General features: G+C 44.2%; 1 protein-coding gene across 1 annotated transcript; it reads left to right on the top strand.

The window, feature by feature from the left end:
• Positions 1-254: 254 nt before the first annotated feature.
• Positions 255-24,766, top strand: trim3a (tripartite motif containing 3a; the record flags this gene model as incomplete). Its single annotated transcript, XM_080536221.1, has 12 exons — positions 255-400; positions 1,162-1,402; positions 2,018-2,169; positions 3,208-3,388; positions 5,715-6,068; positions 7,458-7,848; positions 8,645-8,748; positions 9,375-9,542; positions 12,872-13,040; positions 17,707-17,777; positions 17,980-18,120; positions 24,614-24,766. 12 exons carry the CDS (start codon positions 255-257, stop codon positions 24,764-24,766), a joined length of 2,271 nt encoding a protein of 756 aa, XP_080392347.1.
• Between the last annotated feature and the right edge of the window lie 2,632 nt (positions 24,767-27,398).

Below are 27,398 nucleotides of genomic sequence, written 5' to 3'. Positions count from 1 at the left end.
AATGTCTCTCACCATTTCTTTCTTCCCATGTCTTCCTGTGTCTTCCTGTGTCTTCCTGTGTCTAGGCTAACTAGTGCCCCGCCCTCCTCTGTGAATGTCTCTCACCATTTCTTTCTTCCCATGTCTTCCTGTGTCTTCCTGTGTCTAGGCTAACTAGTACCCCGCCCTCCTCCTCCCATGAATGTCTCTCACCATTTCTTTCTTCCCATGTCTTCCTGTGTCTAGGCTAACTAGTGCCCTGTCCTCCTCTGTGAATGTCTCTCACCATGGCCAAGCGTGAGAGCGGCAGCACCAGCCCCGTGGTCAGGCAGATAGACAAGCAGTTCCTGGTCTGCAGCATCTGTCTGGACCACTACCACAACCCCAAGGTCCTGCCCTGCCTGCACACCTTCTGTGAGAAGTAAGTCACATTCTCTGTAACACTACTGTACAGTGTCAGCCTCAAACAGGAAGTAGAAATGGGGAAATGAGCCCATGACTACTATAATATTATTACTATGTGTAGTTCTGTTTTAAATTGTAAGGCCGTAAATCCCCTGTGGATTTACCTGCCCAGGGACTGCTGCTGATGCAATTTATCTACCCAGCTAATTCAGTCAATAACTGTCCATTGTCCCTTTTAAATAAACGGATATATAATAAAAATCAGCTTCTGTTACACTGTACATACATGTATCCTGATTACAGTAAGCTTGATGTTGTTGCATGTTTTTCCAAACAGTGATTGATTGATGGTTGGTTTGTATTTTTAAAGAGTGTGTGTCCATTTGCAATGTTGTGTGGAAAACGTTGTGACATATGATATATATAATATATAACAGAGCAACACAATCACTTTCTTAGTAGCTAGCTGTAGTAATTGGCTGGTGTCATCAGTTGCCAGCCTCTAGCAGCTGAGGAGAAAGCTGGCAAAAGAGCAACTACTAGTTGAATAAAATATAGCTAGTGCTAGTGGATAGCTAGCTAATAGCTAGTGGAGTTTTGATGAGGCTACAACCTAATCAAACAGCATAGTTCACGTTAGCTGCTAAGGTATTTCATACCTGATGTAACATCCTTGACCCTTGACGTCAGTACCGACTGTTCGTGGTTCGTGCCTATGTTTAACAATCTCACCTCTCTCTCTCCCTGACCGAACCCCCCCCCCTCCCATGCCTACAGATGCTTACAGAACTACATCCCCCCTCAGTCCCTGACGCTGTCCTGCCCGGTGTGTCGGCAGACGTCCATCCTGCCGGAGAAGGGCGTGGCCGCCCTGCAGAACAACTTCTTCATCACCAACCTGATGGAGGTGCTCCAGCGTGACCCGGAGTGCGCCCGGCCGGAGGCCTGCAGTGTGCTGGAGTCGGTCAGCGCCGCCGCGGCCTGCCAGCCCCTGTCCTGCCCCAACCACGAGGGCAAGGTAAACAACCGGTTGGATACCATATAAATTGTTGTTGTTGTTTGTTTGTTTTTTTACACAAAAAAAATATGAAAAAAACAGTTCACAAACCTCTGAAATGTAGGCCCAATCCAGTTTCTAATTTGTACCCCTCTCTCTAATTGAAATTACATTAAACTAAGATAATACGATGGTTATCATACATTTTTAAGTCTTTATTAATGAAGAAAGTAATTACATTTGTGGTTTTTTACACCTGCTTGTTTTGCTCCATCTACTATTGTGCCGACGATTCGCAAGGCATTCTGGGATTTCATAAGACGGAGTGTTGTGGCTCTCTTCAGAGTCTGGTCCTTAAAAATCTCTGTTTGGACAGCTATGTAGCCCTACCACTTGGTCCTACCCCTACCTGAAAACTAGAATCGGGACACCCCTACCCTACATGTGAACTCGCAAAACGGAGGGGTAGAAAGGAAAAAAAGGAGGGCCAAGGGGTGAAATGGGATCGGGCCATAGAGAGTAATATTTCTGGGTAGATTATTCCTTCTATACCTTGTTAAGTGTATTGTGCATCTTGCTTTTTGCAAAGATGGTGTGTTCAGTGGTATGTACGTTGCTCCTCTGCGCCCTCTGCAGGTGATGGAGTTCTACTGCGAGTCGTGTGAAACAGCCATGTGCCTGGAGTGCACAGAGGGAGAGCACCGGGAGCACGTGACCGTCCCTCTGAGAGACGTGCTGGAGCAGCACAAGTCAGCGCTGAAAAACCAGCTGGACGCTATACGCAACAGGTACGTCATGAGTCCTCACCCCCCCTCCTCCTCCTCCCCCCCGCCCTCCTCCCCACCTCTCAATCTGTAACTATTTACTATTACAAGCACTTACTCAGAATATGACTCGACTCTTTTAGTTATGTCGTTGCCCATATCTTCCCCTCCCTCACCGTTCTCTAACCCTCGTCCCTCTCTCTCTGTTCCCCCTCCCTCCTCCCTCTCTCTCCATTCTCCCTCCCTCTTCCCTCTCTCTCTGTTCCCCCTCCCTCCTCCCTCTCTCTCCATTCTCCCTCCCTCTCTCATCTCTCTCTGTTCCCCCTCCCTCTTCTCTCTCTCTCTGTCCCTCAACCCTCTTCCCTCTCTCTCTGTTCCCCCTCCCTCTTCCCTCTCTCTCCGTTCTCCAACCCTCTCTTCCTCCTCTCCGTTCCCCCTCCCTCTTCCCTCTCTCTGTTCTCCCTCCCTCTTCCTTCTCTCTCTGTTCCCCCTCCCTCTTCCTTCTCTCTCTGTTCCCCCTCCCTCTTCCTTCTCTCTCTGTTCCCCCTCCCTCTTCCTTCTCTCTCTGTTCCCCAACCCTCTTCCTTCTCTCTCTGTTCTCCCTCCCTCTTTCCTCTCTCCAACCCTCTTCCCCCTCTCTCTGTTCTCCCTCCCTCTCCCCTCTCTCTGTTCCCCAACCCTCTCTTCCCTCTCTCTCTGTTCTCCCTCCCTCCTCCCTCTCTCCAACCCTCTCTTCCTTCTCTCCATTCTCCCTCCCTATCCCCTCTCTCTCCGTTCTCCAACCCTCTCTTCCTTCTCTCTGTTCTCTCTCCCTCTTTCCTCTCTCCAACCCTCTCTTCCCTCTCTCTCTGTTCTCCCTCCCTCTTCCCTCTCTCCAACCCTCTTCCCTCTCTCTCTGTTCCCCCTCTCTCTTCCATCTCTCCGTTCTCCAAAACTCTCTTCCTTCTCTCCATTCTCCCTCCCTCTTCCTTCTCTCTGTTCTCCAACCCTCTCTTCCCTCTCTCTGTTCTCCCTCCCTCCTCCCTCTCTCTCTTCCTCCTCCCTCTCTCACCGCTCTGTCAGGCTGCCTCAGCTGACGGCGGCCATCGAGCTGGTGAACGAGATCTCCAAGCAGTTGACGGAGCGTAAGAACGAGGCGGTGACTGAGATCAGCAGCACCTTCGAGGAGCTGGAGAAGGCGTTACAGCTGCGCAAGACCGTCCTCATCACAGACCTGGAGAACATCTGCAGCACCAAGCAGAAGGTAAGTGTCCCATAATGCACCTCCAATATAGGGTTAGGGTTACTTCCTGTCTCTCTTGTCTCTCTCGTCTCTCTAATTTTCAAGTTAAATAACTACACTCTTAGAAAAAAAAAGTGGTCTTGAGGTATAATGTGTGACACAGTCTGAGAATTTTGCTCCGCATGTCGGCAACCAATCAAAACGTTCTGACTTTTCTTTTGAAACACGGAACTACGTTTCAACGTTGTTGAGAATAGGGCTGCCACAAACGATTATTTTCATAGTCGATTAGTCACCGATTATTTAAACGATTAGTCGACTAATCAGATCATAAATTACAGCTTATCGCACAATTACTCAATCGCTCTTATTTAGCTATCATCTTCTAAATCAGCTTCTAAATGTAGCTTGAAGTTGTTAGTTGTTTTTGTAGGCATGTGCTAACTAAAAATAAAGACAATTCAAATGATTGTTCACTCAAAAATAGATCTTTTAATGAAGCAGCATATTTATTTCTGGCATCACTTGCATGTAATGTAATGTAATAATGCAAAACAAAGGGTATAGTGCATCTTCTCAGGCATCAATTTTATCACAGTACATCATTTTTAAAATGTAGTTCTCAGCAGTTTGCACTCTACTACATTTAAAAATTGTGTTTGATGCCTGAGAAGATGCACTATACCCTTTGTTTTGCACTATCTCCCTCCCTCTCTCCCCCCCCCTCTCTCTCTCTCTCCCTCTCTCTCTCCCCAACCCCTCTATCTCTCTCTCTCCCCCTCCCTCTCTCTCTCCCTCCCTCTCTCTCCCCCCCCTCTATCTCTCTCTCTCTCTCTCCCCCTCCCTCTCTCCCTCCCTCTCTCTCTCTCTCTTACACACACACATTTAATATCTTTATTTGCGTTCACATTTTACAATAACATTCTTGAACACAAACAGTATTAGTTGCACCAGCATAGGACACTCGATAATTCAAGCTTTACAATCTGTCTATGGGTACAGGTAGCAGCGTCTCCTCCATATGTGGCGGCTGCCTGACGACTAGTCTGTGGACATTACCAAGGCTTCCAAATATAAACACTAATAATTTACATTTGTACCCAAGCTGTACAATGGCATAGAGATCCGTGTCCACTGACAGTCCGTCCAGGTGCGCCAGGGAAGGGTCTAAGGCATTCTCCGGTAGTCTATAGACTCTCCCGCTGAGCAGCGCCCGCTTGAACGCGAGCCTCAATACGGTGATAAAAAGCATTGATGTCAAAGCGAGTTTTCCAAGCACTGGTTGCATCTTCTACATTAACGATGGCAGTTACAACGGGTGTGCGTGTGGGCAGATGTTAATAAAACGTTATTTAGGTTTAGATGTCGAAAAACTCTCAAACAACTTTCACGAGCTGTGCGGCAACCGGCCCGCTCCCCAGCTGCTGCTGCTGCACACGCACTAGAGTGCAGATCAGACAGACGCACTTCCAATATCACATAGTGTAAAAAAGTCCTCCTCCCATTCTGGATGGAAGTTGTACGTTATTGGTTTCTTACTTGGTCCAGCTTCCCCACTCATTTGTATACCCTTTCTTTAGTATTATATAGTAAATAGTAGAAATTGGAAGGCTAACTAGTTAATTAGTCTCGCCGGTATTGTAGTTGGCGCTGTTGACTGCGCATGCGTGGTGAACCTGTGTTAGGTGAAAAGATCAGATCTCAGACTGGCTTACCTGTACGTCAATCAAGTGGCAAAAGCCATAGTGAGGATGGATGATAGGCGAACGCTAGCCAGTGGCAGCTTCAGGGAAGAAAAACGAATGCTTATCGCTTATTTCAGCTCCAAAAAAACATGCGATGACGTCGATTACCAAATATGTCGGCGACGATTTTGGTAATCGACGTCGTCGCGACTAGTCGACTAATCGTGGCAGCCCTAGTTGAGAATCACAACACAAACTCGCTAGTCAAGCCAAAATACTGCAACACAATATCTTGTGGGTGAGTAATTCCAACTGCTACCTAGTTAACTATAACACTACTTTACATTGTTAGCAGGCTCACAAAACAAGCTGTGTTAGTTGACTAGCATAACTAACTGTCATTGATTTTCAACAACGGGGAAATGTATTCACACTTTTCGAAAGAAAAGTCAGATCATTACATCGGATCCCGACATGAGGACCAAAGCATTAGAACGTGTCACATATGAGTGGTAGCCAGGTCGATTAATCCAATGCGAATATCATGCTGCACTGCAGTGTTAACACCACACCACTGACTGGTTCCTCCACCCTGTGCTGTGTGTGCGCTCCCTGTGTGTGTGTGTGCGCTCCGTGTGTGTGTTCTCCCCCCCTCCTCCCAGGTGCTGCAGGCCCAGCTGGCCTCCCTGCTCCAGGGGAAGGAGAACATCCAGAGCAGCTGCAGCTTCACAGAGCAGGCCCTGAGCCACGGCAGCGCCACCGAGGTCCTGCTGGTCCAGAAGCAGATGGGCGAGCGGGTCAGCGCCCTGGCCCGGCACACCTTCCCCGAGCAGCCGCACGAGAACAGCCACCTGAGCTGCCAGGTGGAGACGGAGGGCCTGCGGAGGTCCATCCAGAACCTGGGCGTCCTGATCGCCACCGGGGCGGTGGGCCACACCAGCGTGGCCACGGGGGAGGGCCTCAGACACACGCTGACGGGGCAGCACACCACGGTCACCGTCACCACCAAAGACAAGGTATGTGTATGTGATTTTGGCTCTTTGGGGGAGGTAGAAGCTGGTGGAGGTAGAGGCTGTGGCTCAGGAGGTAGAGGCTGGTGGAAGTAGAGGCTGTGGCTCAGGAGGTAGAGGCTGGTGGAATTTGAGGCTGTGGCTCAGGAGGTAGAGGCTGGTGGAAGTAGAGGCTGTGGCTCAGGAGGTAGAGGCTGTGGCTCAGGAGGTAGAGGCTGTGGCTCAGGAGGTAGAGGCTGGTGGAAGTAGTAGGGGTAGTGGTGGTCTAGTGGATAGTGAGTTGGACTTGGGATCGGAAGGTTGTGAGTTCAAATCCCGCCTGAAGCCACACCACTACTAGTGTGCCCTTGGGTAAGGCACTTAGCCCTCAGTTACTCCAGGGGGAATGTCCCTGTAATTCGTAATTGTAAGTCGCTTTGGATAAAAGCGTCTGCTAAATGGCAAAATTATTAATTATTAAGTAGAGGGAGGTTGTGGCTCAGGAGGTAGGGGCTGGTGGAAGTAGAGGCTGTGGCTCAGGAGGTAGAGGCTGTGGCTTAGGAGGTAGAGGCTGGTGGAAGTAGAGGCTGTGGCTCAGGAGGTAGAGGCTGGTGGAAGTAGAGGCTGTGGCTCAGGAGGTAGAGGCTGGTGGAAGTAGAGGCTGTGGCTCAGGAGGTAGAGGCTGTGGCTCAGGAGGTAGAGGCTGGTGGAAGTAGAGGCTGTGGCTCAGGAGGTAGAGGCTGGTGGAAGTAGAGGGAGGCTGTGGCTCAGGAGGTAGAGGCTGGTGGAAGTAGAGGGAGGCTGTGGCTCAGGAGGTAGGGCCTGAGACACACGCTGACAGGGCAGCACACCACCGTCACCATCACCACCAAAGACAAGGTATGTATGTGCTGTGTGGGGTGTGTGATTCTGCTCTTTGGAGACCGTGCCTTTTCACGAGCTGCACCCCGCCTCTGGAACTCTCTCCCTCAACCACTCAGAGACTCACCCTCACTCTCCACTTTTAAATCCCACCTCAAAACCTACCTGTTCTCCCATGCATACAACCTTGCATACAACCTTCCCTACCTCCTAACCATGTGCAATAAAATGTGCAATAATGTCTTTTGCTTTATGCTTTTTAAGTCTATTAGTTTAGTTTTTTTGCTTTCCGTTATATTATTATTGTTGCTGTCTTGTTTTGCACATATTTTAAATAAACATCTCAATCAATCAATCAATCACAGCTCAAGACTGTCCTGTCTTGTTATTAGTGTTTTGTTTTTATTTTCACTTGTTTACCTATTTCTTTTAAGCTGCTATTACTTTTGGTCTTTAATTATGTTCTTATAGCCTATGTAAAGCACTTTGTGACCGCTGGTCTGTGATAGGTGCTATATAAATAAACTTTACTTACTTACTTACTTGTCAACCAAGGACGGGGAGCTGGTGAAGACGGGCAACGCCGTGCTGAGGGCCGAGATCGTCGCAGCGGCGGACGGAGGCGGGGGAGGGACCTGCACCGAGGCGGAGGTGGTAGACAACAAGAACGGCACCTACGAGGTGGGCTACACCCTGCGCCACGAGGGCGAGTTCTCCTTCTCCCTGCTCCTCTACGAGCAGCCGGTGAGGGGCAGCCCCTTCCGCCTGAGGGCCGTCAAACCCTCGGACGTCCTGCAGTCTCCGGACGACGTGAAGCGGAGGGTGAAGTCTCCCAGCGGGGGCGGGGGCCACGTCAGGCAGAAGGCCGTCCGCCGGCCCTCCAGTATGTACAGCACCACCAAGAAGAAGGAGAACCCTATCGAGGACGAGCTCATCTACAGAGTGGGTGGGTAGTGGGTACAGCTCATCTACAGAGTGGGTGGGTAGTGGGTACAGCTCATCTACAGAGTGGGTGGATAGTGGGTACAGCTCATCTACAGAGTGGGTGGGTACAGCTACCCAGTAAACAAAGAGTCCAAAAGACGTCCTCAGGGAAGCTGGAATGTGGGTTCAGATGACGTCTTTCTAGGAAAATAGCAGTCAAAAAGCCCCCTCCTGCGAGAGGGACACACATTAAGTTTCCTCCCTGATGAGGTCACTACTCCTGCTTAACCAATCATAATCATCTGCGCCACAAGTTATTGGCACATCTCCTACAGGAAGGGAAGGCCTTCCTTAGTGCTCGATTTCCCAGAATGTATATTTGATATAAAACTACAACAATAACTCATGTCTGGGCTATTCAACACTAGAACAGCCGTGCCTATTTTACCTATTTTAAGAGCCAAATGACCATAGTCTTTAGTATGGGAAACTGCTATTTACACACAACGACCACTAGTTGGCATCTTGTAAATTAGCCTGCCTCCTACGCAGAAAAACAAAGCAAAAGCAAAATGGCTTTATATTAGCTTATCCTGATGTGATTTTGAAAATGTAAAGATACTGGGTGGTAGGACGCACATATCTAGGAAAAGTCCTGAAAGGAGGGCCCTGAAATTTGGCCCTGAATGAGTGCAAAGATATAAACAAATGTTTACTCACAGGGTTAAAATGACCCCACCCGTGGCTGTTCTAGTGTTAAAGCTCTTGGGACATTAACACTGATCTAATCTTATGTATGTTGTATGTTGATTGGACAGGAACAAGAGGACGGGATAAAGGAGAGTTCACCAACTTACAAGGCATCTCTACCTCGAGCAATGGCAGAATTGTTGTTGCAGACAGCAATAACCAATGCATACAGGTAACTCTCAGGGTTCTAGAACATAATCAACTGTCTCTCAGAGTTCTAGAACGTAATCAACTGTCTCTCAGAGTCCTAGAACATAATCAACTGTCTCTCAGAGTCCTAGAACATAATCAACTGTCTCTCAGAGTTCTAGAACGTAATCAACTGTCTCTCAGGGTTCTAGAACGTAATCAACTGTCTCTCAGGATTCTAGAACATAATCAACTGTCTCTCAGGGTTCTAGAACGTAATCAACTGTCTCTCAGGGTTCTAGAACGTAATCAACTGTCTCTCAGGGTTCTAGAACGTAATCAACTGTCTCTCAGGATTCTAGAACATAATCAACTGTCTCTCAGGATTCTAGAACATAATCAACTGTCTCTCAGAGTCCTAGAACATAATCAACTGTCTCTCAGAGTTCTAGAATGTATGTCAAATGTTTTTGTTGTGTTTTTTAAGTGCAACAACCCTAACCATGTATCTGAGTTGCAGTGTGCGACACAAAATCAATGGAGCTAACAATTAAAAACGAGTTAATCGGTGTTGAATCAATTCAACATCTTACAAAAGCCTTTTTTTTAATCAATCAATCTCCTGAGCTGTTGAAACCGTTTTGAGTGATTGAGGTGTTCTTTCCCCAGGTGTTCTCCAACGAGGGGTTGTTCAAGCTGAGGTTCGGGGTCAGAGGTCGTTCACCGGGGCAGCTGCAGCGCCCCACGGGGGTCACGGTGGACGTGAACGGTGACATCATCGTGGCCGACTATGACAACAGATGGGTCAGCATCTTCTCCTCTGATGGGAAGTTCAAGGTGAGAGAGGTCCTCATGCTTATAAAGCGCTCACTGGCACAGCACCAGAATATCTGAATACCTTTTGCTAGCATATCAGCCCAATAGAGCTCTCAGGTCTTCTGACGCTGGATTTCTCTGTGTACCACATGTACAAAAGAGATTTGGTGAGGCTGCATTCTCATTTTATGCACCCAGATTGTGGAATGCACTGCCAGTTTACATTATGAATGAATGAATGAATGAATGGTCTTTATTGTCATTGATATAGTACAGGTACCAAACAACGAAATTTGGGAGGGGGGGCTCCCCTGGTGCTAGGAAAGAAAGAAAAAAAAACTGAAAAAAAACAAGAAGGGAAAGGAGCTGGTTTACATATATAAAGGCTATGTACACTATCCACTAAACTATACTGTACAAATAAAACACTGTGCTGTACTCTATGCTATGCTATACCTATTCTAACATTTCCTATTCTCTGCAACCTTATGTACCCTAGGGTTGTCATATTGCACATAGTGTTATTGCACATTCATTTAAAGTGTCGCAGTTTGCAGGCGTGAAATGTACACATTTGTGCCTCAGCACTACACCTGATTTTCAATCCAGCAGCTGCCATCAATCCGTCCAGACTGTCCAGGGCCCAGAACCTAGGTCTTTGTGTGTTCAGGGCCTGGATGGCCCTGGGGTAGAAGCTGAGCTTCAGTCTGTTTGTCCTTGCGAACATGGTCCTGTACCGCCTGTTCGAGGGCAGCCGAGCAAAGTGTTCGTACCCAGGGTGGGATGGGTCTCTGGAGATCTTGGAGGCCTTCCTGAGGCAGCGTGTGTTGTACAGCTCTTCCAGAGAGGGGAGGGGGGCGCCGGTGATCTTCTGGGCCGTTCTCACGACTCTCTGTAGCGCATTCCTCTCTGCGGCTGTGCAGCTGGAGAACCAGTTGCAGATGCAGTAGGTGAGGATGCTCTCCACTGCGCAGCGGTAGAAGGCCACCAGCATCTCCTGTCTGATGTGGTCTTTCCTGAGGACTCTCAGGAAGAAGCGCCGCTGTTGTGCCTTCTTGATGATGGCTGCTGTGTTGTTCTTCCAGGACAGGTCATCCTGTATGTGCACCCCCAGGAATCGGAGGGTTGAGACTCTCTCCACGCTCCCTCCGTCGATGAGCAGGGGCTGGACCTCAGATTTTTTCCTCCTGAAGTCCACGATGATTTCCTGGGTCTTTGACTGGTTCAGCAGCAGGTTGTTAACCTTGCACAGCTTGCTCAGCTGCTCTACCTCATCCCTGTACGCCGCCTCGTCCCCCCCCGAGATGCAGCCCACCACGGTGGTGTCGTCTGCAAACTTTACGATGGAGTTGCTGGGGTGGACGGGGGTGAAGTCGTAGGTGTAGAGGTTGTAGAGGATGGGGCTTAGCACGCAGCCCTGGGGGGACCCAGTGCTGAGTCTGAGGGCTGTGGAGGTGTGGGAGCCCACCCGCACCCTCTGGGGGCGGTCGGACAGGAAGTCCTTGATCCATGCACATATAGAGTGTGATAGTCCCAGGTCTAGTAGTTTGGTCACTAGCCTGTCTGGAAGGATGGTGTTGAAGGCAGAGCTGAAGTCCACAAAGAGCAGTCTCGCGTAGCTGTTTCCCCTCTCCAGGTGGGATAGAGTGGAGTGGAGAGTCGTCGCGATGGCGTCCTCTGTGGACCTGTGGGCTCTGTAGGCGAACTGGTATGGATCCAGGTTGGGCGGGAGGCGTGTGACTATGTGGGCCCGGACTAGTTTCTCGAAGCACTTCATGATGATTGGTGTGAGTGCCACCGGGCGGTAGTCGTTTAGGCAGCTCACCGTGCTTTTCTTCGGGACTGGGATGATAGTTGAGGTTTTCAGGCAGGGTGGGATGGTGGCCTGGGACAGGGACTGGTTGAAGATGTTGGTGAAAACCCCGGCCAGCTGGTCGGCGCAGTCCCTCAGCACCCGTCCCAGGACGCCATCCGGCCCTGAGGCTTTCCTGGGGTCCACCGCCTTCAGCACGCGTCTCACTTCATGCTCTGTGAGGGTGAGGCTGCTGAGAGCTGGAGAGAGTGGTGTTTGTGTTGTGGTTACCTCCGTTCGCCCCTCGTCGAACCGGGCGTAGAAGGAGTTCAGCTTTTCCGCCAGCAGGGGGTCGTCCTCTGCGGCTGTGAGCCTGTTGGCTCTGAAGTTTGTCATGTGCTGAACCCCCTGCCACACCCGCCTGGAGTCGTTGCTCAGGAAGCATTCCTCAATCTTCTCTCTGTGGTCTGCCTTGGCCTCCCGGATGCCGCGCTTTAGGTTAGCCCTGGGGGTGCTGTACAGCAGTGTGCCCTTCCCTGCGAAGGCGTTGTCCCTCTCATTGATCAGTTTTTGGACCTTCCCAGTCATCCATGGCTTCGTGTTGGGGTAGACCCGGACCCGTTTGTCCACGGTGACTGAGTTGGTGCAGTTCACTATGTGGTTCAGAACCGACGACGTGAACTGTTCCAGGTCCTTATGCTCATATTCCTGCCATGAGGTGTCATTCAGGCAGATCTGCAGTGGAGCGGACCCTGCTGGCCAGGTTCTGACAGTCTTAGTGGTTAGGGATGCAACCCCAGCAAATATGTTCAAGTCAAGACTAAAAACCCATCTTTTTTGTTGTTATTGCCTTTAAATGACTAAATCATTAAATTATGATTATTATAATGATTGGAGCACTTTGAGCTGAAACGTTTGCAGGAAAAGCGCCATACAAATAAAAAGTTATTATTCCTAATACATCATCCCTAATGTATTAGTCACTATCCCCTCCCACTGAACATCAAGATCTAGAGACCTAGATCTAGAGACTTCAAGACTTCAAGATCTAGAGACTTTCAAGACTCTGCTTAAAACACACTACTGTCGTGGGGTGCTTAGCTGGCGTAGCAGGTTAAGCGTTGACCATGTAACCGCAGGGTTACAGGGGTTCGATTCCTGCCGGGGACATATCCTGCATGTCATCCCTCCTCTCTCTCTCACCCATCCTTCCTGTCTAAATCTCTACTATATCTGTCAATAAAAAAAAAAGGGTTAGGGTTAAAAAAAACACTACTGTCGTAAACTAGGCTACTGAGATGTTGTGATGTGTCTTTAAATGTGTGCGGTTATGAATGTTGGATGTCCTCCATGTTTGTTTGGTTGTCCTTACCCGTCTTGCTGTGTTACTATAATATGTATTATCATGTTTTTTTCATCATGTTTGTTTTTTTATCTAGTCCGCACCCAGGGAGCCCTAAACCGGTGTAGTTTGGTGCGTGTTTAAATAAGATTGACTATGACTATGACTGTCCACATAACCAAACTCTCCCGTTCCACCACTCTGACTCTTTCACAGAGCAAAATAGGAGCTGGGCGCCTGATGGGGCCTAAAGGCGTGGCCGTCGACCGGAACGGACACATCATCGCCGTTGACAACAAGGCCTGCTGTGTCTTCATCTTCCAGTCCAACGGCAAGCTGGTGACTAAGTTTGGGGCCAAGGGAACCTCAGACAGGCAGTTTGCAGGTACTATAACTATAACTGTACTGTACTATATCAGCTTCATACATCTGTACTGTACTATATCAGCTACATATATATATACAGTGGGTTCGGAAAGTATTCAGACCCCCTTAAGTTTTTCACACTGACATATTGCAGACATTTTCTAAAATCAATTAATTTAATTTCTTTCCTCGTTCATGCACACACAGCACCCAATATTGTCAGAAAAACACAGACTTGTAGACATTTTTGCAGATTTATTACAAAATAAACACTGAAATATCACATGGCCATAAGTATTCAGACCCTTTGCTCAGTATTTAGTAGAAGCACCTTTTTGAGCCAATACAGCCATGAGTCTTCTTGGGAATGATCCAACAAGTTGTTCACACCTGGATTTGGGGATCTTTTGCCATTCCTCCTTGCAGATCCTCTCCAGTTCTGTCAGGTTGGATGGTGAACGTTGGTGGACAGCCATCTTCAGGTCTCTCCAGAGATGCTCAATTGGATTTAAGTCAGGACTCTGGCTCGGCCATTCAAGAACATTCACAGAGTTGTTCTGAAACCACTCCTTCGTTATTTTAGCTGTGTGCTTGGGATCATTGTCTTGTTGGAAGGTGAACCTTCGGCCCATTCTGAGGTCGTGAACACTCTGGAAATGTTTTTTGTCCAGGATATCAATGTACTTGGCTGCATTCATCTTTCCTTCAATTGCAACCAGTCATCCTGTCCCTGCAGCTGAAAAACACCCCCACAGCCTGATGCTGCCACCACCATGATTCACTGTAGGGATGGTATTAGGCAGGTGATGAGCAGTGCCAGGTGTTCTCCACACATACCGCTTAGAATTAAGACCAAAAAGTTCGATTTTGGTCTCATCAGACCAGAGAATTTTATTTCTCAGAGTCTGGGAGTCCTTCAGGTGTTTTTTGGCTAACTCGATGCGGGCTTTCATGTGTTTTGCACTGAGGAGAGGCTTCCGTCGGGCCACTCTGCCATAAAGCCCCGACTGGTGGAGGGCTGCAGTGATGGTTGTCTTTCTAGAACTTTGTCCCATCTCCCCGCTGCATCTCTGGAGCTCAGCCAGAGTGATCTTTGGGTTCTTCTTTACCTCTCTCACCATGGCTCTTCTCCCCTGGATGCTCAGTTTGGCCGGACGGCCAGTTCGAGGAAGAGTCCTGGTCGTCCCAAACTTCTTCCATTTAAGGATTATGGAGGCCACTGTGCTCTTAGGAACCTTAAGTGTAACAGAATTTTTTCTGTGCCTTGCCACAATTCTGTCTCTCAGCTCTTCAGTCAGTTCCTTCGACATCATGATTCTCATTTGCTCTGACTTTACACTGTGAGCTGTAAGGTCTTATATTGACAGGTGTGTGCTTTTCCTAATCAAGTCCAATCAATATGATTAAGCACAGCTGGACTCCAATGAAGGTGTAGGCCCATCTCAAGGATGATCAGAAGAATTGGACAGCACCTGAGTTAAATATACAAGTGTCACAGCAAAGGGTCTGAATACTTATGGCCATGTGATATTTCAGTGTTTATTTTGTAATAAATCTGCAAACATTTCTACAAGTCTGTGTTTTTCTGACAATATTGGGTGCTGTGTGTGCATGAACGAGGAAAAAAAATGAAATTAATTGATTTTTAGCAAATGGCTGCAATATGATAGAGTGAAAAATGTAAGGGGGTCTGAATACTTTCCGAACCCACTATATACTGTATATATACATACTATATGTATATATACATATGTTACGGTACATGTGGGAATACGGTACATGTGGGAAAACTAGGGTTAGGGTTAGGTGCTAGGGTGACTTGGTACATGCTAGCATGTCTAACCCTAACCCTAACCTTAACCCTAACCCTAACCCTACCCCTAACCTTAACCCTAGCACCCTAGCACCTAACCCTAGTTTTCCCACATGTACCGTATTCCCACATGTACCGTAACATAATATATCAGCTATATCCATCTGTACTGGTATGTTACTGTATCTGGACATTTGATTGACAGTTTGTGTTGTGACCCGTTTCATAAAGATAATCATGCTCCTTACCATTTGTGACAACTGCCAATGAAAAGGGCTACCTGTAGGCAAAATCATTTTTCTGTTTTTTTACATGTGCTTAAACTACAGATTGTAAGCTTTCAAATTATGCATCATACATTGATATCGGAAACAAATTGAAGACGACATGAGTATTTGAAAGATGCTACACCTGAAATCACTAAGCACAGAAAATCCCCATCAAAGATAATGAATCCCCATCAAACAACAAGAAACGAAGTAATTGTGTTATAGATTACACTTATTTAATGAACGTAAAACTGTTCGGAAAAATAACGAGTGGGTACTTCACATCTTCGAGTTGAATGTTAGCTAAAAAAACGAAAATCTGAAAGAAAAGAAAAAACTTTCAAGACGAATTTCACGTCTTTCTCATTTCCGAGAGGTGTCTGTTTACATCAAATTGTGACACATTTTTCTTGTTCAGTATCTGCTAAATAAGACTGATAGCATTTTACCTGCATTAGTATACAGTAACCCTTCATTGATATGTCTTCATCTACTACAGGGAGAGACTATCATACTCTATGGACGCCTCTCAGCTGTTTGAACCTCATTTCTTTTTTTCCTTTTTTTCCAAGTAATTTTTTCTGAGGGGGGCAGTCCCACTCATATATTTTTCATTTTATTGGACAGATATAGTGAAGACTGACAGGAAAGTAAGGAGAAGAAGGGAGAGAGAGGGCATGTCAGCAGGGCATGGGCCGGATTCTAACCCATGCCGACATGGGCATAATGTGTGAACTGTAGACTGTGGTGCTAGACCACTGGACCACCCCAGGCCACTGAACCTCATTTCTGACATTGACCTTTTTTCTTCCTTTCAGAGAAAAGCGGTGCAAATATCGCACTAGAACAGAAACTCAGTAAATCTAGCCCTGCGTTTAGTAAGTATTTTCTATAATGCTCCCATATTCATATTTCATTTCATTACACAAACTATTTTCCCACACAGATGTGGAAACGTGTTAAGGTTCAGGCAGGACGCTCGCTTAACTTGCTGCTTATAGCCTCTGACCCTGTCAGCTGTGACCTGTTGACAGACCGCCCTACCTGACCTGTTGACAGACCGCCCTACCTGACCTGTTGACAGACCGCCCTACCTGACCTGTTGACAGACCGCCCTACCTGACCTGTTGACAGACTGCCCTACCTGACCTGTTGACAGACCGCCCTACCTGACCTGTTGACAGACCGCCCTACCTGACCTGTTGACAGACCGCCCTACCTGACCTGTTGACAGACCGCCCTACCTGACCTGTTGACAGACCGCCCTACCTGACCTGTTGACAGACTGCCCTACCTGACCTGTTGACAGACCGCCCTACCTGACCTGTTGACAGACCGCCCTACCTGACCTGTTGACAGACCGCCCTACCTGACCTGTTGACAGACTGCCCTACCTGACCTGTTGACAGACCGCCCTACCTGACCTGTTGACAGACCGCCCTACCTGACCTGTTGACAGACTGCCCTACCTGACCTGTTGACAGACCGCTCTATCTGACCTGTTGACAGACCGCCCTACCTGACCTGTTGACAGACCGCCCTACCTGACCTGTTGACAGACCGCCCTACCTGACCTGTTGACAGACCGCCCTACCTGACCTGTTGACAGACTGCCCTACCTGACCTGTTGACAGACTGCCCTACCTGACCTGTTGACAGACTGCCCTACCTGACCTGTTGACAGACTGCCCTACCTGACCTGTTGACAGACTGCCCTACCTGACCTGTTGACAGACTGCCCTACCTGACCTGTTGACAGACCGCCCTACCTGACCTGTTAACAGACTGCCCCACCTGACCTGTTGACAGACCGCCCTACCTGACCTGTTGACAGACCGCCCTACCTGACCTGTTGACAGACCGCCCTACCTGACCTGTTGACAGACCGCCCTACCTGACCTGTTGACAGACCGCCCTACCTGACCTGTTGACAGACCGCCCTACCTGACCTGTTGACAGACTGCCCTACCTGACCTGTTGACAGACCGCCCTACCTGACCTGTTGACAGACCGCCCTACCTGACCTGTTGACAGACTGCCCTACCTGACCTGTTGACAGACCGCTCTATCTGACCTGTTGACAGACCGCCCTACCTGACCTGTTGACAGACCGCCCTACCTGACCTGTTGACAGACCGCCCTACCTGACCTGTTGACAGACCGCCCTACCTGACCTGTTGACAGACTGCCCTACCTGACCTGTTGACAGACTGCCCTACCTGACCTGTTGACAGACTGCCCTACCTGACCTGTTGACAGACTGCCCTACCTGACCTGTTGACAGACTGCCCTACCTGACCTGTTGACAGACTGCCCTACCTGACCTGTTGACAGACCGCCCTACCTGACCTGTTAACAGACTGCCCCACCTGACCTGTTGACAGACCGCCCTACCTGACCTGTTGACAGACTGCCGTACCTGACCCAACACGATGCTGAGAAACTGTTAGGGCTTTCAAGTTGTTACGTGTTTCCCTTTGTGACTAGTCTTACCAAAGCTCTGTTGACAGTACAGAAATAGTCTTCCACTGATGTAACGTAGCAAAGCAGTCGATGACTCATCTTCCTTCTCTCTCCCACTCTGTCCCTTCCCCTGATTCAAGGTCCCCACTTCGTGGCCATAAACAACAAAAATGAAATTGTTGTAACAGACTTCCACAACCATTCAGTAAAGGTACAGCTCCCAATTTTTGATTGTCTATTTTTTTTCAAATGTTATTATATCAAGTTGGTGTCAACTGCCATGACTCCAGGCATTTTCTACAACAATGTCATATTTTTTGTGTACCCTCCCTAAGATCTGTTACTTAGGTCACTGTGCCACAAGAAAACGTTGTTCTTGAAGTGTTGGATTACTGATTGCATCACTTCCCTAGGTGTACAGTGCAGATGGGGAGTTCCTGTTTAAATTTGGCTCTCATGGAGAAGGAAATGGCCAGTTCAACGCCCCTACAGGAGTGGCTGTCGATGCCAACGGAAATATCATTGTTGCAGATTGGGGTAACAGTCGAATACAGGTAGGCTTTTTCCGAGAATTGGAATTGGAAACGCATTTGGAGACGGCTTATGGTAGAGAAATAAACATTCAATTCACCGGCAACAGCTCTGGTGGACATTCCTGCCAATTGCACGCTCCCTCAAAACTTGCGACATCTGTGGCATTGTGCTGTGTGATAAAACTGCACATTTTAGAGAGGCCTTTGGGGTTAGTATGATATATTATGATGTAATATAGTAAGCGTATGTATGACTACATCATACTGTACTATATCATACTATACTATGTTCTTTTTTAATTTTTTTGTGACACTTACTATACTACATCATAATATATCATACTATACTATCATACTACAACATACTATACTATATATCATATTATAAATGTGCTTTTGTATTACAGTAAAGGAAAACAAAACAAATATTAAGTGAAAAAAAGAACATAGTATAGTATGATATTATATATCTTCTTTTTTTCTTCACTTAATTATTTTTTTCCTTAGTATGATATAGTATAGTATGATATATTATTATCATCATACTAAGGAAAAAAATAATAAAGTGAAAAAATAACAGTATAGTATGATATGATATATTATATCTTTCTTTTTTCACTTAATTTTTTTCCCCTTAGTATGATAGTATGATATATTATTATCATACTAAGGGAAAAAAAAAATATATCATACTAAGTGAAAGTGAAAAAAATAAAAATAATATATCATACTATATACTATGTTCTTTCTTTTCTTTCACTTTATTATGTTTTTCCTCAGTATGATAGTATGATATAGTATAGTATGATTATTAGTATAATTCTAAGCAAAACAATTATGAAGTGAAAAAAAAGAACATAGTATAGTATGATATATTTTATCTTTTTTTTCCACTTTATAATTGTTTTCCTTAGTGTGACTTTATATGTAATGCAAAAGCAGTGAAATGTAAGAGCAACATGGACACACCCATTTATAATACAGTATAAGGGACTGGTGTTTCCCTTTATATCGGGAAACCTATGATATAAAGGGAAACCTAGGATATAAAGGGAAACCTAGGATATAAAGAGAAACCTAGGATATAAACAGAAACCTGGGATATAAAGAGAAACCTAGGATATAGAGAGAAACCTAGGATATAGAGAGAAACCTAGGATATAGAGAGAAACCTAGGATATAAAGGGAAACCTCTAAAGGGAAAAAAAGAACATACATACTATTTCTTTTTTTCTCCTTTATTGTAATACAAAAGCACATGGACATACATTATTATAAATAACATAGGATATAAAGGGAAATGTTCTTTGCTCTGTTTTTGTGACGCTTGCTATACTACATCATACTACAACATACAAACATTCACATTCTACAATAGATCGGAAAACAATAGGAAAAAAATTATGAAGTGAAAAAAATGAAAAAAAGAACATATACATATACTAACATATACTATGTTCTTTTTTTCACTTCAGTTTTTTGGGTTGCTTTATTGTAATACAAAAGCACATGGACATATTATAAATGTGTGTCCATGTGCTTTTGTATTACAATATAGGAAAAAAATTATGAAGTGAAAAAAATGATAGTATACTACCGGTATGTTCTTTTTTTCCATTTTTTTCACTTCATAATTTTTTTCCTTATTATGGTAGTATGATAATATTATATCATACCATACTATGTCATACTATCAAACTATCATAATACATAGATCTTTTTTCATTTTTTTCGCTTCATTTTTTAATCATTTTTTAATCATTTTTTAATCATTTATTAATCATTTTTTAATCATTTTTTTGTATAATATGATATATTATTATTATTCTAAGGGGGAAAAAAAATAAAGTGAAAAATAGAACATAGAATGTTCTTTTCACTTTACTTTTTTTATTGCATGTTTATCATTCTATGATCTATGATTCTAGTATACTATGTTCTTTTTTTCATTTTTTTTCACTTCATTGTAATACAAAAGCACATGGACATATTATAAATGTGTCCTGGCGCTGGTACAGCCTGGTACTTCAGAACCAAGGTCCTCTTTCCTGCCAAGAGAAGATCTCAAGCGCAGTTATGATGCAACACACCGCAACAATAACAACAACACCACCTGGTGTCGGTCCTGGGGGCCGTTCCACTAACATGGATTAGTATATCGGCGATTGAAATAAATCAGGCGATCAGGCAACTCGGGATTGGAATTCAAGCCTCAGGTGATTCCTCGAACGAGGATCAGGCTTGTGTCATCAGTGTTCACAGAACACCGGCTTAGAAATCCTTGATATGGGCGCGTGCACGCCGACATAAAGAGCCCTGAAGAGTCGATCTGTCGAAATGAAGATACTCCACTCTGCAGGGGTCCTACATTTGCGCAGCATTCCGAATTATTGATCTTTATGAAGACGGAAAAATAAGATGTAAAATAGTGCAATACTGCCGCAATTAACAAGGCGAGGGAAATGGTTTGGCAAGAAATTGCCGACCAATTAAATGCGTAGGTCATACTAGCCCCAGTTATTGTTATATGTTCATATTTTAATAAATTAATATTTACTACTGTGGTGATATCAGCAGCAGGCTACAAGCCGTCATATCGTCACAATGGCCTAGTGGTATCGACCGCTGCCATAGTATTTAATCGTCATTTTAAATCGATGGTTCAAATCCCTCTTCAGACGCAGTTTTTACTGCATTTCGTTGTCTGAATCTAATCTAAAATCTCATCTAAAAAAGTATGTAGGCTATAAAATTATGGTGCAGGCTAATTTACAAGAACTGACACGATTACAATGGTGTTTGAAGCCTTTGCATGAAGGTTTCGGTTAAATGTAAAAAATAAATAAAAAAAACACTAAAATCAAGTCTCGAACTCGCAACCTTCGGAACTCTAGCTGGTTGCCTTAACCACTGCGCCAGCCAGACCGCTGTGACAAAAGCAATGCAAGTTAATAAAGATACCTATTTATTTTATTTTATTTTTTACACTTTTTAATTTATTTATCTATCAATCTATCTATCACACTTTCAAAATATCAAGTTATCTATCACACAATCAAACTATCTATCGATCGATCACACTTTCAAAATATCAAATTATCTATCTATCACACAGTCAAACTATCTATCTATCTATCTCGTGTGAAGTGGGAACTAATATTTCCTAAAAGACACTTGAGGAACTGTCGTTCGGGATGTAGTTTCCGCCTGTGAGCCTTTTTTGACGCACGCATTACCTTAGCCAGCCTGTAAGTCTGCTCGGGACCAGGCTAATTATATCTGACTCAGAAGGATATGTTGCATAGCAACCAAGCAGCGAATTATTTGAGCCACATTGATGGAAACGACCGCAAGCTTATTTAAACCTGGATCAGAGTTAATCGCTTGGATCAGAGTTAATCTGGCATAGTGGAACGGCCCCCAGATACTGGTACTATAAAGGGAAACCTAGGATATAAAGAGAAACCTATGATACAGAGGGAAACCTCGGATATAAAGGGAAACCTAGGAGATAGAGAGAAACCTAGGATATAAAGGGAAACCTAGGATAGAGAAACCTAGGACAGAGAAACCTAGGATATATAGAGGAAACCTATGATAGAGAAACCTAGGATATAAAGGGAAACCTAGGATAGAGAAACCTAGGATATAAAGAGAAACCTAGGATATAGAGGGAAACCTAGGATATAACGGGAAACCTAGGATAGAGAAACCTATGATATAAAGAGAAACCTATGATATAAAAGGAAACCTAGGATATAAAGAGAAACCTAGTATATAGAGAGAAACCTAGGATAGAGAGAGAAACCTAGGATAGAGAGAAACCTAGGATATAGACAGTAACCTAGGATATAGAGAGTAACCTAGGATAGAAAGGGAAACTTAGGATAGAGAGGGAAACCTAGGATATAAAGAGAAACCTATGATATAGAGGGAAATCTAGGATATAAAGGGAAACCTAGGATATAAAGAGAAACCTATGATATAAAGAGAAACCTATGATATAAAGGGAAACCTGGGATATAAAGAGAAACCTGGGATATAAAGAGAAACCTAGTATATAGAGAGAAACATAGGATAGAGAGAGAAACCTAGGATATAGAGGGAAACCTAGGATATAGAGAGTAACCTAGGATAGAAAGGGAAACTTAGGATAGAGAGGGAAACCTAGGATATAGAGGGAAACCTAGGATATAGAGGGAAACCTAGGATATAGAGAGAAACCTAGAATATAAAGGGAAACCTAGGATATAGAGAGAAACCTAGGATATAAAGGGAAACCTAGGATAGAGAAACCTAGGATAGAGAAACCTAGGATATAAAGAGAAACCTATGAGATAGAGGGAAACCTAGGATAGAGAAACCTAGGATATAAAGAGAAACCTATGATATAGAGGGAAACCTAGGATAGAGAGAGAACCCTAGGATATAGAGAGTAACCCAGGATAGAAAGGGAAACCTAGGATATAGAGGGAAACCTAGGATATAAAGGGAAACCTAGGATATAGAGAGAAACCTAGGATATAAAGAGAAACCTATGATATAAATGGAAACCTAGTATATAGAGAGAAACCTAGTATATAGAGAAACCTAGGACAGAGAGAGAAACCTAGGACAGAGAGAGAAACCTAGGATATAGAGAGGGAAACCTAGGATAGAGAGAGACACCTAGTATATAAAGGGAAACCTAGGACAGAGAAACCTAGGATATATAGAGGAAACCTATGATAGAGAAACCTAGGATATAAAGAGAAACCTATGAGATAGAGGGAAACCTAGGATATAAAGGGAAACCTAGGATAGAGAAACCTAGGATATAAAGAGAAACCTATGATATAGAGGGAAACCTAGGATAGAGAGAAACCTAGGATATAGAGAGTAACCTAGGATATAGAGAGTAACCTAGGATATAGAGGGAAACCTAGGATATAAAGGGAAACCTAGGATATAGAGAGAAACCTAGGATATAAAGAGAAACCTAGTATATAGAGAGAAACCTAGTATATAGAGAGAAACCTAGTATATAGAGAGAAACCTAGGATATAGAGAGGGAAACCTAGGATAGAGAGAGACACCTAGTATATAGAGAGTAACCTAGGATAGAAAGGGAAACCTAGGATAGAGAGGGAAACCTAGGATATAGAGGGAAACCTAGGATATCAATTCAATTCAACTTTATTCGCCATGTGCAGTGCACTAGGAACATGACTTGGTATTCTACCATGCTGAACAAGCTACAGTACATACAACAGCAAGACGACAATACAACAATACTCAAGACAAAATATACAGTACCAATATGAGTGAATAAATATACTGTACAACTAAGTGCAAGAACATGTAAAGTGCAATGATCAGGAGTTATTTAGGAGGGCTGTGGCTTTGAGGAAGAAACTGTTCAAGTGGCGTGATGTTTTTGACCTGGTGGCCCTGTACCGCTGTCCAGAAGGGAGTCATTCAAACAAGCTCTGAGCTGGATGAGAGGGGTCAGCCACAATCTTGCATGCTCTCTTCAGTGATCTGGAGCTATGGATGTCTGTGATGGGAGGCAGGGGGCAGCCGATGATCCTCTCAGCTGTCCGTACGACTCTTTGTAGCTTGGCCTTGGATCGGGCAGACGCAGAGTCGTACCAGACAGTGATATAAAGGGAAACCTAGGATATAAAGGGAAACCTAGGATATCGAGAGAAACCTAGGATAGGGTAACCCTAACCCTTTTGTGACTCATACTATACTACAGTATATAATATTATGAATGTGTCTATGTGCTTTTGTATTACAATAAAGGAAAAAATAATGAAGTGAAAAAAATAAATAAAAATAACATAGTATACAGTGTTTCCTCCAGGAATTTTTACATTAGTGGCGGAGAGCCCTGCGCGCGCGTGAGTTTTTTTTTGCGTGCACGCGCATGAAACGCGCACGCGCGCTCAAAACAACGACCTAATTTCAACCAAAACTAGAGGGAGGATGGCAAATTTTTTAAAAAAAAATACAGAATATAAACTTGTGATACCGGTTTCCATCCATCAGCTCTGAAGGTTTACGTTACTCACGGATCCAATGTCCTTCCAAACGAGCAGTCTTGGCTCTGTCTCAAACACAACAGGAAAAGTATGTCCGACTTGGCGAAAGTTTCCGAGTATTTCCAACTTGCGCGAGTTCTTCAACTTGCGACAGTTTTTCAACTAGATGTGATGGCTATCATCATGATATCATTTTTTTTCACTTTATTTTTTTTGATCATTCTATGATCTATGATTCTATAGTATAATATGATATATTATTATAATTCTAAGGAAAAAATAAATAAAGTGAAACACCAGTCCCTTATTCTGTATTATAAATGTATGTGTCCATGTTGCTCTTACATTTCACGGCTTTTGTATTACGTATAAAGTATCATACTAAGAAAAATAAATAAAAAAATATATAATATATCATACTATATACTATTTTTTTCTTTATTTTTTTTCTTTTATAAATGTATATTTATTTATTTATTTTGTTCTAGGTGTTTGACAGCTCAGGGTCGTTCCTGTCCTACATCAACACCACGGCGGACCCCCTGTACGGCCCCCAGGGCCTGTCCCTCACCTCAGACGGACACGTGGCGGTGGCAGACTCTGGGAACCACTGCTTCAAAGTCTACCGCTACCTGCAGTAGTAGAGCCAAGCCTGCTCCCAGCCTAAGCCCGGCCTAGCCAGCTAGCCCCACAGCGAATCACTGAGAAAAAAGACACAACCAATGTACTCATACAGTATGAAGGACTGTCGAAGCGGTTTGAAGTGTGTGTATATACTTTAACAGACGTGATGAAACAAGACTCTGTTCAGTGAGTTCGAAAAGGATCAAAGATGGATTTTTAAACTAATTAAGCCATTTTATCGGATCCAAAATGCATGACGTTTAAACGTACCTTAACAACAAGACACAAGAAGACAGAGAGAGGTTGACCTATCGGTTGCTTTTTTCCATTATCTACTGTAAGTGCTTACAGTGAAATGAAAAAAACGCAATACTTACTCAATGACAATTAACCACGTAAGTTCCCTGTCAATTTCAAGAATAAAAAACAGGCCATCTCACATTGTATGTCATCTCCATCTGTGCATTGATTTGCTGTATGTACTGTATATGCATAAATATATATTGTGTATATTGGATCACTCTTCAGCTTTACCTGTGATATTACTTTTAAACGCACAATCTCTCGGTTATTCAAAGAACAGCATTCTAGCATTCCCACGTTTTTAACAATGTGTAATGGCAGCTGTCGAAAGTGTGTTTTTTAAAAACAAATGCTCAGCATAAGCTTAAAAGAAGTGTGTCATATTTATTGCATATTTGAGCAAGCAGCACAATTAGCAATTTTGTTTATTTGTTATTTTAGAAAAGTAAAAAAAAAATGAAAAAAAGGAATTGCTAATTTATTTTATTTTATACACTAGCTCAGCATTTACAAATTATTTTTCTAATTTTATGTTTTATTTTAGTTTCTTAGAATTTCAGGCCTTGTCATTACTCTCCATACAGAAGGAATCCAGAACCACGTTGAGTGGATTCTCTAATGTCGAGGAATTCACATTTTGAATTCATACAATTTGTTTGCCAAACGGACACACCAATTGGGAGTCCATATTGAAGAATTGCCATGCCCCATGCTTATATTACTGTATATTATTGAACTTGCAAAATTGTGTAAGATTCAGATTTTACATTTTTCCATGTTATAGTAATACAACACATCTTCAACAGTCTGACGTTATACGCTCCTGCCTCAGTGTGTTTAAAAGGACTTGGAAATGCAAATTCTGTCTCATTTAGGAAAAACCTTTTTAGCAGAGATATAGTTGAACTATCACTCTACAAATCTTGGTGCCACAACAGTTTCTTCCCACTAATTCTCTCTTACACAATGCCAAATGTCTGGAGATCTGTATTAGTCAGAGGTTCACGTTTATTGATTTTAAGTATTTGAAAGAAAAACAACATCACGGTATCGCCCTTTGTATCACATTAATGTCACACTTTTGTTTTCTCTGTGAATATGCACTGGTAATAAAAGCACATGGTTTATTGAGATATCGTGTGTGCTTTTTGTCTGTTGATATATAGAAAGTAACTACTGTTGTATATTCCTGCAGTGTGTGTGTGTGTGTGTGTGTGTGTGTGTGTGAGAGAGAGAGTGAGAGAGAGAGAGATTGACACTGTATGTTTGAGAGAGATAGAGAGGGAGGGAGGAAGAGATTGACACTGTATGTTTGAGACAGTGAGAGAAAGAGGGAGACACTATGTTTGAGAGAGAGAGACACTATGTTTGAGAGAGAGCGAGAGAGGGGAGGAAGAGATTGACACTGTATGTTTGAGAGAGAGAAAGAGGGGGACACTATGTTTGAGAGAGAGAGAGAGAGAGAGAGAGAGAGAGAGAGAGAGAGAGAGAGAGAGACACTATGTTTGAGAGAGAGAGAGGGAGACACTATGTTTGAGAGAGAGAGAGAGGCCCAATCCCGATTCTCTTTTCTACCACTTCGGCTCGTTTTGGAGTCACTCGCTTTGGAGCCAAGGCCTCCGAACAGAGCCACAAGCCGTAGTGGTTCCCCGGGGGAAATGGGACAACCCTTCACGACTAATACGTCATCCGTAGTGTAATGAATGGGTTAATTCATAGTCAGGACAGCGCATGCGCCTTAGAAAGAGTTAATGATATACCAGTAGGTGACTGACAGGTGTCGAGAGAACCGAAGTAAACTGGTTATACCTTTGTTGAACCCAGACTCGAGTGTCTTATTATTCTATGTCCAAGTGACATTACACGTAGTATCGTAGAAAAGCATTGACGCTCGCGATTCATTCACAACTTGAACGAACTTGAACGCTATCAATCGATCAAACAAGTCATCAAATAAAAAAACAATGCTTCATTATCAGACCATGACAGAATAAGCTCCAACCTGTATGAAACCTGTGCTCCAGTGGTGTAGTCTAGGTGATACGCAGGACTACGCTGTATACCCACTAGGAAAGGCCAAGGATTTCCGTATACCCACTTAAAAATGTGTGAGGATACGTAACGGCGTTTTGTGACAGAACTTTCACTTTCATTCATAAGATTCACCCCGTCTGTGTTAGGAAGCGCTTGACTTTTGGACCATTGGGACTGACTATAGCGTCATATATCATCAACGGGCGGAAACATGAAATATGTCAAAATGCAGCACTATCATGCGCAGATCAGCCCTATAACATGTAATTTATATATATATATATATATATATATATATATATATATATATAT

This window comes from Nansenia antarctica (assembly GCF_963989245.1).
Source record: "Nansenia antarctica genome assembly, chromosome: 1".
Classification (NCBI taxonomy): domain Eukaryota; kingdom Metazoa; phylum Chordata; class Actinopteri; order Argentiniformes; family Microstomatidae; genus Nansenia; species Nansenia antarctica.
Note: the sequence above shows the minus strand (reverse complement) of the source record. Positions and strands in the feature narration are given on the sequence as shown.